This window comes from Myxine glutinosa, chromosome 3 (assembly GCF_964187855.1).
Source record: "Myxine glutinosa chromosome 3, kmMyxGlut1.1, whole genome shotgun sequence".
NCBI classification, from domain to species: domain Eukaryota; kingdom Metazoa; phylum Chordata; class Myxini; order Myxiniformes; family Myxinidae; genus Myxine; species Myxine glutinosa.
This window is the reverse complement of record NC_136263.1, coordinates 36,825,163-36,837,704: the sequence shown is the minus strand read 5'-3', so window position 1 is coordinate 36,837,704 and position 12,542 is coordinate 36,825,163. Positions and strand designations below refer to the sequence as shown.

The 12,542-nt window shown below is 41.7% G+C and overlaps 1 protein-coding gene across 8 annotated transcripts in view; it reads left to right on the top strand.

Annotated features, from left to right (window-relative positions):
* Positions 1–12,542, top strand: part of TIAL1 (TIA1 cytotoxic granule associated RNA binding protein like 1) — a 39,980-nt gene that overhangs the window by 7,257 nt on the left and 20,181 nt on the right. For all 8 annotated transcript variants that reach the window (XR_013622803.1, XR_013622804.1, XR_013622805.1 and 5 more), the window contains 2 exons: positions 892–946; positions 4,723–4,810. Coding sequence is in view for 5 of the 8 variants with exons in the window: in XM_068111072.2 (XP_067967173.2) it covers positions 892–946; positions 4,723–4,810 (143 nt within the window). In the remaining 3 variants the exon portion in view is untranslated. The remainder of the gene's footprint in view (positions 1–891; positions 947–4,722; positions 4,811–12,542) is intronic.

Here is a 12,542-nt window from a genome sequence, read left to right as displayed (position 1 = left end):
CGACGATATTCAAGCACAAGTACGCAAATGTATTCAGCAAGCAAATCGTTCGATTATGCTGAAGATCACGGCAACAGATGTGCTGGGCATGAATTCGACGAATTCTCTGAGGTGAACATCAGACTGGAGACGACAGAATTAGCGTCTGCAGTGGCTCCCACGAAGCAAAATGGCCGAACGTGCGGCTGCCCATCCCAAGCTCGAGGCCAAACTGCTCGATTGGGTCACAGATCTTCGGCAACAAGGCGGTGGCGTCAGCATTTTGGAGGTGCGTGTGAAAGCCGTCATGCTTGCGAAGACGCTGCCAAACATGGTCACCTTCAAGGCATCACGTGGATGGGGAGATCGTTTTGTGAAGTGGCACAGTCTCTCCGTCCGTCGTTGATGGACAATTGCACAGAAGCTCCCGGCCAACTTCGACGCGAAACTGACTCTATTCGACGCAGTTTCGACGCAGTTTCAGCAATTCATCATCAAATTACGGAAGGAGCACGCGTACGATCTGTCGATGATTGATGATTGTGAACTTACAGATTATATATTTTATTTTAAACATTTAGATAATCTTAGTTGCTGTTCTTTGAGTATTGCCATTTTCGTTTTCGAAGATGTCCTCGACGATCGTTTCGATCTAAAAATAAACGAACAAAAAAAATGAGACCTATGTATAGTAAGCACCTTCAACTTAAAAATGATTTTTGGGTAAAAAAAAAAGTGCGCGTTATCGTCGAAGTTTTACGGTACGTGTTTCGATGACAAAGCACATGTTTTTTTAAAGTCTATTCATTCAATGACAACTGACAGTTTTTTAGTTTATAAAAGACTCATTGGACTTCAATTGCCCCATGTGAACTACTTCAACATGTTCCCCTTCCACCCCCATTGTTTCAGGAAGTGAAAGTTAACTGGGCCACGACGCCCAGCAACCTAAAGAAAGACACAAGCAGTAAGTATGATAACCTTTCTCATTGATATATATATTTATTTGTATACACATATATATATATATGTGTATATATGTATGTATGTGTAATATGTGTGTGTATATATATTATATATATATAGTCGGACCCCAACATTCACGAGAGATTCGTTCCTGGAAAATGCTGCGAATGTGGGTCATTGTTTGAATGGGGGTATAAAGGATTATTTTTATTTTTTTTAATTTTTTTTAACTACATGGTCTAGGCTCATGGAAGAGCTATGTATGGCACAGAACAAATTTTGACACAACATAACAAAGGGACCAACAGGAGAAAGGGGAAATCCCAACAGCATGGTAGAGGGAGGAAATAGACAGGGATGGACAAACAAGGGATGCAGGTAACGATGAGGGGTAAGGGAGAACGCAAAGGGTGGACAGGATGGATACATAAGAAAAATGTTTGGGATGGTGGGGTGGTTTAACAGGTGTAGAAAATATCATGATTTTGGATGGGGGGGTGACTTGAGATGATGGTGAACAGCTGTCTTAAAGACCTGGAGGGAAGAATGAGATTGAAGAGAGTATGGAAGGCGATTCCACAGGTGGGGAAAAAAAAAAGGAATAAATGAGTGGTGAGCAGTGGTTTTGGATTGGGCAGTTTCACTAGGAGGGGGTTGTTGGTGGACCGTGTGCGTCATACAGATACCTGAGGGCGACAAAGCACGGAGAGAGCAGAGGGTGCAAGTCTTGACAAGGCGCCACCAGGTTTTAGAGGAGGGAGACAAGTTTGAAAACCCATTCTTGAGATTGGACAGATGTTGTTTTCTGGCTTTCCATGGAGACACTTGTTGCGAGCTTTGTGGAATGATCTGAGATTGTCTTGTTAGATTTGCCTTCCAGGAGGAGAATGCAAGTTGTTTTAAAGCAACTGCCTCATCACTGCAGGATTCAGAGTACTAAGAGCAGGAGAATGGGTAAGATAATATAATTGAAGGGATGGGAGGAAGCTGTGCATAAGAGAGCAGGTTTCTCGAGAATTCCCAGGCTAAATTCATATCAGCGGCAGTGGATATAGGAGACTAGTCCTCATGTGTTTAAAAAATGTGTGTGTGTGTGTGTGTGTGTGTGTGTGTGTGTGTGTGTGTGTGTGTGTGTGTGTGTGTGTGTGTGTGTGTGTGTGTGTGTGTGTGTGTGTGTGTGTGTGTGTGTGTGTGTGTGTGTGTGTGTTTTTTGCGTTGCGCAAGGTGCAAATGTAGAAACAGGTCACATGTTATGAATACGTGGAACCCGTGAGTGCTGAGGTCCGGCTACTGTATATATGTTGAGCCCTGAGGTTACATTTTGATGTTGATTGTAAACCTCCCTGTACAATTATTTTCCATCAGCATGAAAAATCTTGCTGAGTTACATTTGGTGGAACCCTCTCTTTTACATGTTCCTAGCTCTTAGAATTGATTTGTGATTGTTTTTTTCCCTGCAGGACATGTTCACAAAACGTGTTTTTATCCCCACATTAAAAAAAAAAAAAAAAGACAAAGTCTAACAGCGGCGTCGCCGTAGCACTCTACTCACTACAACGTACAGCTGTCTGTGTGTAAGAACACATGACAGGTTCGACCACTTCGATGACTTGTTCAGCTTGTACGGCATATGAATTAAAATGTCGGTCGGTGGAGTCTGCCGTCGTACTCCGTAATGACATCGACAAAATGACGTAGGGTGACGGACGGACACAAAACTGCTACTTTAATACATATAAGATGATACATTTTAACCTCCAGTAACTTTGCACACACTACGAAGGGATTAGTGTTACGATTAGATTTACTATTATATTAATGTTACGTTATCATTATGACGAAAATGATATTACTATAAAAAAACTGAGGCTAATTCCTTACGTTCACTGTTATTAGTACCGTACACCGCTTATCATTGATTCATGAACCATACACCTCTTCAATCTAGAAACGTTGCAATAACGACAAAGGGATTGCAGTGTTGCGATTACATTTACTATATTATTAGTATTAACGCTATTATTATTATTATTATTATTATTATTACGAAAACAATACTACTGTATTAAGAAACCTGGGCTAATTTGTCCCAAGCGGCCTGAAGGTGAGGCAGAAAGCCTAAGGCCTATACGTACTGTGTCGGAAGATCCGTAACGTCAATGCTTTTTGTCCCCCGTCGCACAGCGGAGCGAAAGGGGGACTATGGTTTTCCCCTCCGTCCCTCCGTCCGTCCATGCGTGCGTGCGTTAGCGAAGGACTGCATTCAAATTTGGTGTGTGGGTGCAACCCACGTCAAAATCCAAGATGGCCACCGCCATGTATGTTTGATGCCATGTATGTCTGAACCTTGTGAGCTGAATATCTTGAAAAATAAGCGAAGTACCAACTTCTAATTTGGTGTGTGGGTGTATCTAGGCATAAGGAAGAACGCTGTTGTAAATTGGGTCGCCACGGCAAAATCCAAGATGGCCGCCACCTTATATATGTCTGAACTTTGTGAGTGAAATATCTTGAAAAATAAGCAAAGTACCAACTTCTAATCTGGTGTGTGGGTGTATCTAGGCATACGGAAGAACGCTATTGAAAATTGGGTCGCCACGTCAAAATCCAAGATGGCCGCCGCCATGTATGTCTGAACTTTGTGAGATGAATATCTTGAAAAATAAACGAAGTACCAACTTCTAATTTGGTATGTGGGTGTATCTCGGCATAAGGAAGAACGCTATTGAAAATTAGGTCGCCACGTCAAAATCCAAGATGGCCGCCACCATGTATGTCTGAACCTTGTGAGTGAAATATCATATCGTAGCATGTTTTCTGCGTCTTCCACTTTGTCAACTAGCATCACTTCCCCGATGGGGGACCGAGGCGTAACGCTCGTTATATTTGATGATAATTTTAACAATCAGTTTGTTTGTGTTGCACACTGAATGAAAAACGTAAACGTAGATCATGGTGGTGCTGATTTTTGACAGGTTCGACGATATGTTCGGCCTGAACGGCATAGGAATGAAAATGGCGGAGTGTGGAGTTAGCCATTGTATGCCGCAATGACATCAGACGCCGTAATGACATTAGATGTAATCACATCAACCTGTCGTGTGAACAGATCCTCAGCTCTGATTGGTATACGTTTGAGGGGACATACATACATACATACATACATACATACATACATACTACATACATACATACATACGGACAATAAACACTGTTTTAAACGGCTTTGCCCCATGGACTACGTCGTGAAAAAACCCCCCAAAAAACGGGGTGTGATGTTGTAATCGGCTCCATCTGTCTGTCCGTCCGCCACGCTAGCTCCTAAACGGTTGGGCAAAATTCATCAAACTTGGTAGCTCACCACATGATCACCACATGGCATGAAGGTTCAAGAGCAGTATCATTTTTGGTCCCACCCCTAGGGCAGTGCCTGCCAAAAGGTCAAATACCAAAACATTTAATTGCAGGCACATTTTAATATTATATTTTGTCTATGCAATCAACATTGGGAGATTCGTGAAATATATTGGGTTTTGTTTGGATTTGACTCCTGGTTCCTGCCCCACGGAATGGGGACTTCGGGTCGTGGGGGGGGGGGGGGGGGGGAGGAGATTGAATTCAATTTGATATTGGGTCATTCCTGGTGGACCCTTTTGCAATTTTCAACTTTACTTTAGGTAGGAAGCGTGAGGATTTGCGATGGCTGCAATCGACCTCGTTCTGGTTTGTTTGTAGCATTATTTGTAATTTATAATTTTTGGTGGTTAATCCCTGTAGATCACTACCATGTGTTTGTGGGAGACCTCAGTCCAGAGATTTCTACGGATGACCTTCGTCAAGCATTTGCACCATTCGGAAAAATCTCGTAAGTTATTGGTGTGTGTGTGTGTGTGTGTGTGTGTGTGTGTGTGTGTGTGTGTGTGTGTGTTTGTGTGTGGTGTGTGTGTGTGTGTGTGTGTGTGTGTGTGTGTGTGTGTGTGTGTGTGTGTGTGTGTGTGTGTGTGTGTGTGTGTGTGTGTGTGTGTGTGTGTGTGTGTGTGTGTGTGTGTGTGTGTGTGTGTGTGTGTGTGTGTTTTTTTATTTATTATTTTTGTATATTTGCATACCTGCAGTTATGTGCTTCCCTATACTTTCCCTGAGAGACTTTAAATGCCTTTGATTAACATATTGTTTTGTTGAAACCAATAGCCTCAAGCTTTGGGTGAGTTGTGGTATTTTTTTGTTTCTTCCTCTTACATCGAGTAGACTCGCTTTGGCTGTGAGGTCATGCAAAGTAAACAATTACCCTTCTTGCAGCATTCCAAATGCTGTCAAGTGTATGTCTTCTTGTGTTCCAATACTTTTTGGCCTGAGCATTTCACTTTATCCACTTCTATGAAGAAAATAGAAAATGTGAAATGACTTTTGAACTAAGCTTGCATAATTTTGCCAGTACTAAAGTGGCATTCAAACTTTTTTTTAATGGAAAGGTTCCAGACAAAGATCTTCATGGATGATGGTTTCCTCCAACATAACCTAATCTAGTTTAAAAAGTTTAATGAACTTATTTTCTGTGGCTATTTAATTGTTATGCTTGATATAAAGGATAAATTTCTTCACATCTGCACAGTTGTGACCTGAAGATGAAAATCAAAAGTTGATGTGCAGCAATATTACAATTCAACACAAGAACGGAACTTCCAAAATGCCTGTACTTTATATAATCGTATTTATTTATTCCCCCATTTTGGAGCATTTGTTCAGTATCTTAGACGAGCACAAACTTTCCTGTCACTTTGTTCTAGGCAATGGATTTGTTCAATCCTTGTGGTGTTTTGAGCGTGGATGAAAGGCCCAATCGTCAATTATTTATTTGCATGATTACCCTCGCCAGAAAGAGTATAGCATTTGGGTCTGTTTGTTTCTTTGTCTGTCTATTTGTCAACACATAATGTGCTAACATAGGCCAAAAATATCACCTTGTGGTTGCCAGTTGTACATGTTATTTTTTCCCACCAACTACCTCTATAAAGTAAATGCCCTGGTGTTGGGCGAGCGGCTAGGGTGCCGGCTTAGGATCCGAGGATCCTGGGTTCGAATCCCGGTCGATCGCTGAATTAACGCCAGGGGGGTTGACTCAACCTGTCATCCTTCCGAGGTCGGCTAATTGAGTACCAGCTCACTGGTAATTTCCTGTTTGTCGTTAAAGGCGGCAAAAAGGGTTGGCGTCAGGAAGGGCATCCGGCCGTAAAACATTGCTTCAAAAAGGGGACCGAAAAACAACAACAACCACGGTTCCCGAAAAAGGCCAACCCCCGCGTTGCGGGGAAAAATGGCCTCTAAAGGTGGTTTATATATTTTTTACCTCTATAAAGTAAGTGCAATTAGAATGCGAGTATGTCTAAAAAGTACTTGTAATTTTAACATATTAGTCATCATAATCATTCCGGTTTAATGGGAACGTCAAACCTAAGACAAGGCACTCGGAAGACTGATTTACAATCATAAAACGGTGTTTACAATGTAAAACGGTGTTTATTTGTCGAGTTTACAGAAATAAAACGGTGTTTCATACAACTTACTTAGCAATAAATACATATAGAGAAATAATAATCATATAAAGTAATAATATTATGCATTTAAATAAATGAATCAGAATAAAAATGCAAATTAGTCCGCAATAAGGAGACATTGAACGTTGATTGAACATGACACAAAATAAAGCATTTTGAGTCATATACCTATTACTTGGTTAATGTGGCTTCTGGGTGACCATATTTTGTGTAAGCATTTAAAGTGACCAAAACACAGTATCTAATTTATAATAATAAAAGGCAGTGTCCATCCGTCCATGTCCTCCATTACTCCAAAACCATGAAACCGAGCGGCCCCAAACTTTGCATGCATGCACCTGGACCTCCAACAGATTGCAGTAATGAAAACTGGGTGTTTGGGGTTTTTTTTTTTTTTTTTTTAAATTTTTTTTTTTTTGTATACAAGATCGAGGCTCGTGAAAGAGCGAACATTAATCACACAGAAAGACAAGCAGACACACAAAACAAATAACATCGGGAGCGGTAGACAAGATGGGGAGAGAGGGGGAAGGACACAAACACAACATTTGAGAGCAGGGACCGAGAGACATGGAGACATCGAGAGATCTGTGGGAGGGAGAGGGCTTTGGGGGGGAGGCATGTGAAGGGGGGGGGGGGGGTGGGTGGGAGAGGTATAAACATATGGACACTGCCAGGATTTCCAGGAAAGAAGTTGGAATTTCAAACAAGGTGGATCTGGGGTGAATTAGTGGGGGTAGAAAAGATCAAGGTTATGGATGGGGGAAGATAAGAGTTGGTGGTGAACAGCTGTTTTAAAGACCTGGAGGGAGGAGAGGGATTGAAGGGAGTGTGGGAGTTTGTTCCACAGGCGGGAGAAAAGAGGAATGAAAGAGTGAAGGTGAGCAGAGAGCCGAGATTTCGGCAGTTTAACCATCAGAGGGTTGCTGGCAGATCTTGTGCGACCTGTAGGAATATTTGGGGGACAGAGCACAGAGAGAGCTGGGGGAGCAAGGCCGGAGAGGAGTCGGTAGAAGACAGAAAGACCACCTACCTGCCTGCGGTGAGTGAGTGAAAGGCCCTCAGAGATAGCTTCATCGCGGGAGATTCCAATGATTTTGAAAGCTTTGGATTCAACAGCGTGAAGCCGAGCCAGGTGTGAGGCAGGAGCACCAGCCCATAGGGGAGAACAGTATTCCATTGAGCTGCGGATGAAAGCCTTGTATGTGGTGAGGAGCTCAGGTGTGCCGAGGAAGGACTTCGCACGACGGAGGATGCCCAGTCGGCGACTGGCTTTGGAGGCCAGCTTGGAAATGTGGTTTTCCCAAGAAAGATCATGGCAGATAGTGAGACCCAAAAGCTTGAGCGACAGAACTTCTTGGAGAGGATTGTTGAGAAAGTAGATGGGAGGGTTGTCCAGTCGATCTTTTCGGAGAGACATAGTAAGAGAGTGAGATTTGTCAGGATTGAAAGACATGTTCCACTTGTTTGACCAGTCTGTGATTTTGTCCAGGTCTTCAGAGAGTGAGGAGGCTGCAGACTGCCGATCTGAGGGAAGAGGAATGGAGCGGCAGAGAGTGGAGTCATCAGCAAAGAGATAGAGAGGATTTTCCAGAGAGTCGGAGAGATCATTGATAAAGACCAGAAAAAGCACAGGGCCCAGCACACTTCCTTGGGGAACTCCAGCCTGAACAGGAAGGGGAGATGAGAGAAATCCATTCAGGGCCACACGTTGACTACGACCAGAGAGGAAGTCCGCAAGCCATGCATGGAGATTAACATGGATACCATAGGAGGAGAGTTTGGTGAGCAGAGCTGGGTGCCAGACCGTATCAAAGGCCCGTGATATGTCAAGGGAGACAGCTCTGATTTCCTGTTTGGCATTGAGGACCTCCATCCATTGTTGAGACAGCAGAAGCAGCAGGTGTGTTATAACACCCTTTTTGAAGATTATTAACGACGTGCTCATAAGAAAAAACCTGAAAAAGCCTTACCAATATGGTGGCCTGCCATCTTAGTCAGCCCACTGCCACTCTCTGAGTTCTTAAGCCGCCATTTTGTTTCGGCCTATTCAAACATGCCTTGCCTTGGAAACACGATCCAAGGCAAGGATGCCTTGTAATGATAATTATCATTACATACAATTATGTAATGATGATTATCATTACATAATTGAAGCAAATCAAAATCTGGATTTGGATATGAGGATTTGATGCTGTAGACTAAATAAATGGTAAATCGGGAGTGAAATCTGACAAAATTTACCATATGTAGCGATTCTTATAACTAAGTGTATATATTCATTTATTTAAGTGAGACTGACATTTTGCTTCTGGGGTTAGTTTTTTTAAATTTAACTTAATAATATAATTGAATCGTTTCATCAAAATCTGGATTCGGATATGAGGATTGGATCCTGCAGACTAAATAAATGTCCAAATCTGGAGTGAAATCTGACAAAATTTACCCATATCTAGCGATTCATAATACTAGGGCATGCCCGTACGTGGGTGCCCGTTCCTTGCCAAAAAAAAAAAAAAACGCTACCCGTACGCTCTACCCCGCCCGTACGCCCGTACGCCCGTAAACAAAAAAAACAACGCTCTTCGCTTCCGCCCTTCGCTCTGACTGAATTGGGAGAAATAATGCGCATAAGAAATCGAGAAATTATTATTTTCTCCGGAAGAAATCGAATTACGAACCGTAATGGCGCACGCGCTCGGCTCGGCTCGCTCTCACATCGGCCACGCCTACGCAACAACGCGTTCTGTGATTGGCTGCCGGAAGTGCAGTCTTCACTGTCCGGAAGGTCGCAAATCGCAGTTACGATGAATCGCAAATTAGTTTTAATTAGTTTTAAAACATAGTTTAACGGCAACATAGTTTTCCAACGTGAAATAAATGAATACGCTCTCAAATGTGCCGTCCGAGGCAGAGTCTGTTCGCCACGTTCGGCACACGTGATAGCTCGCTGCTCTCTGATTGGTTGAATCGTTTTTTGGACATAGCTCGGTAACTACTTCTCCGATTAATATGAAACCTTGAAAAGGCACATCCTCGGGTCCCCAGCAATATACCTGGCAAGTTTCAAGTATATCGGACCCGTGGTTGTCGAGAAACAGCGGTCACAGACATACAGACATACAAACATACAAACATACAAACATACAAACATACACACAGAGATTACTGGAATTATAGATAGATGACCCTACTGCAAAGCTGCAATGCGCCGGCGAAGCCAAAGCCTCTTGCCACTATTTTACCCATCACTATGGCATCAGTAGGTTAGGTAGTTGGTAGTAGGTAGGTGTAGTAGGTACCGTACCTAGTTCAAAATGACACTATTTGCATTCTGGATGAGATTAAAATTTACTTCTTGATTAATTCGGTGATTTCCGTCTCAACTTCGGATATTTCCGGCCGTGAAAAACTATCCCCGACGGCCACGATATTTCTAAAAAATAATTCTTCGTCAATTTTAGAATATTTGACGCCGTTTTCAGCCTCCGAAATGCAGTAATAAGCTTTTTTGAATTTTTTTTTCAAATGCTCGAATCTCATTGGTTCCGGTGTTTGGTGAAGATTTTCATTGAAGATAACCAGTGCCCGTGCGGGCCCAGGGAACGAGGTTGGTCTTAAAGTTTTTTAAATTACAAATTAGAGGTGCATAAGATTGTGAATCAAACAAAGACAGGTGAAACAAACTCCTATTGAACTTTTTCGTAATTTTTTATACATACTTCCGCATCCGCAAGATGGCGGCCTCCATGGAGCGATTTGGTGCGTCAAAGCTTTGAAATTCTCAAAGGATCCAGCAAAATCTGGCTTTTCAACATAATACATACTAAAATTCCTTGGCCATTTCAACCAGAAGCAATCAGCTTGCTATCGCTTGCCAAGCCAGCCAATCCAAATCACCCATTTTGTTGGAGTGCTTAAGCCGCTTGGCAAGGGCTCTACAAATGGAGTCATAAATACCTGTGTACTTAATTAATTAGTCACAAGGCCAGGGACGTTTGGGTGTGTTGTAACACCCTTTTTGAATATGATTAACCACCACTTGGTGAACGCTATTCAGGCTAATTTTGCAAGCCATGGCGTTACAGAGCTCCCTTTTTGTTTTTACGTACCCATTTTCTTATTGACTAACATTTTTGTACAATAAACTAACCCTCTCCTCCCTCTCCTCCCTCTCCTCCCTCTCCTCCCTCTCCCTCCTCTCCTCCCTCTCCTCCCTCTCCCTCCTCTCCTCCCTCTCCCTCCTCTCGTCCCTCTCCTCCCTTTCGTCCCCCTTTGTCCCCCTCCTCGCCCTTCCCTCTCTCTCCTCCCTTCCCCTCCCTTCCCTCCTCCCTCCCCTTCTCCCTCCCTCCTCTCCTCCCCCTCTCTTCATAATCCCATCAGGAAGTGACTCATTGTTACCCGGCAATGCCGGGTACTTTTGCTAGTGTATAAATAAAGCTAATTCTTACTGCTCGCTCACTCACTCACTCACTGATATTAACGTTTGGTACCTTCTGGGTGACGTAGAAAGCTGAAATTTCACGTGCCGCCGGACATCGAAGCAGAGACACACCGGGAAAAATCACAGAAATGTCAGAAACTGTCCGTAAATGAAAACGTATGTTAAAAAAAAAAAAATTGCGTCTGTTTAAAAAAAAAGAAGAAAAGAAGCCTGTAATCGATATCTGGCAGGAGGTCTGTGACGCTTGTCTATAATCCTAATGCTTGTATTTATTATGTACTTGCATATGAAGCAAGGTTTGTTATTTCTTACAATGTGTAGGCATACCCCACTAGTAAAGTATAAAACTGGGGGAGGTAGGTTGTCTACCACTAAACTCGATGTTCGATTGCATCCTTGGCATTCTTTTAGCAGAACATTTTTCACAACGTATTAATTATACTTGATGACTTCAAATGTACAAATATGAATTGTACAATCAGTGACGTTTGCCTTTTTTCAGGTTTAATAAGTTGCCAAACTTCATACTCATAATTAATCATAATTAATAGTTGATTTTGTTGGCTATTTCTCATTTTAAAGAAAAATAAAGGGCTTAAATAAAAAAAAATAATTTTTTGATATATTTATTATATCATTCTTGTTTCATATTATCTGTTCTTCCTGTTGATAAAGCTTGAGTGATCAAGTCCATTGTATTGTTAAGCACTTCCTGAATCATTTTGTTAGCTTTTGTTTCGTGCTTCTCATGGTTGGACAAATAAGTGTTATAAGCGCAATGTTTAAAAAAAAAAAAATTTTTTTTTCACATGCAGTTGTATGTTTTATGATGAGACAATCGTGTAATGTAAATGTAGTAAAACATGTTACTACATCTACATCTTCATCATGCTTTGTGATTATAAAATAAAAGCCAGTTATTGGAAGACATTTTTAGCACAATGCTTTCAAATACACTGTAGTTAAGCTTGGTGGAATTCAATTTATTTATTTATTTAATACTTTTGACAACTAAAACTGGTGTTTATCTTTGAGCATTTATATCGATTTTTATTGATTTAAATTTTCAGGATTACGTAATTCTTCCAGTGCGGTAATAGCTCTGGTGTTATGACATTTCTATTTAACCAACAGCGATACATGCTACTTCGCATACTCTTTCTCAACTATAATCCCACGCGCACATGCACTGTCTGTGCACTGAATGCTCCGCCCCAGGGCCACCTGTTTTTGCAGATATGTAAATACCTGCTTCACTCACTGCATTTTCGACACAATAATGGAACTCTAATAACTTAAAAAAACAAAAACATCCTTCTTTATTTCTCCTTTCTTTCAATTTCCATATTGACAATTTCCCCTGTTTTTATTTATTTTAATATACAATTTTTTTTGCCTCTTCTCGTCAGTCGGTCTGTGTGTGATCTGAAATCGGCATTTACTGATAAAAATCGAATCCTGCCAAGCTTAATTATAGTCTTGTATCCTTCACTCCCCCTGTCCCCACTTTTATGTAATGTTGTGTTTGCTGCTTTTGTTTGCACTGGAGAGTTTTTAATAACAGAATAACTATATGTTGTCTTGTGATTTGTGTAGTTCTT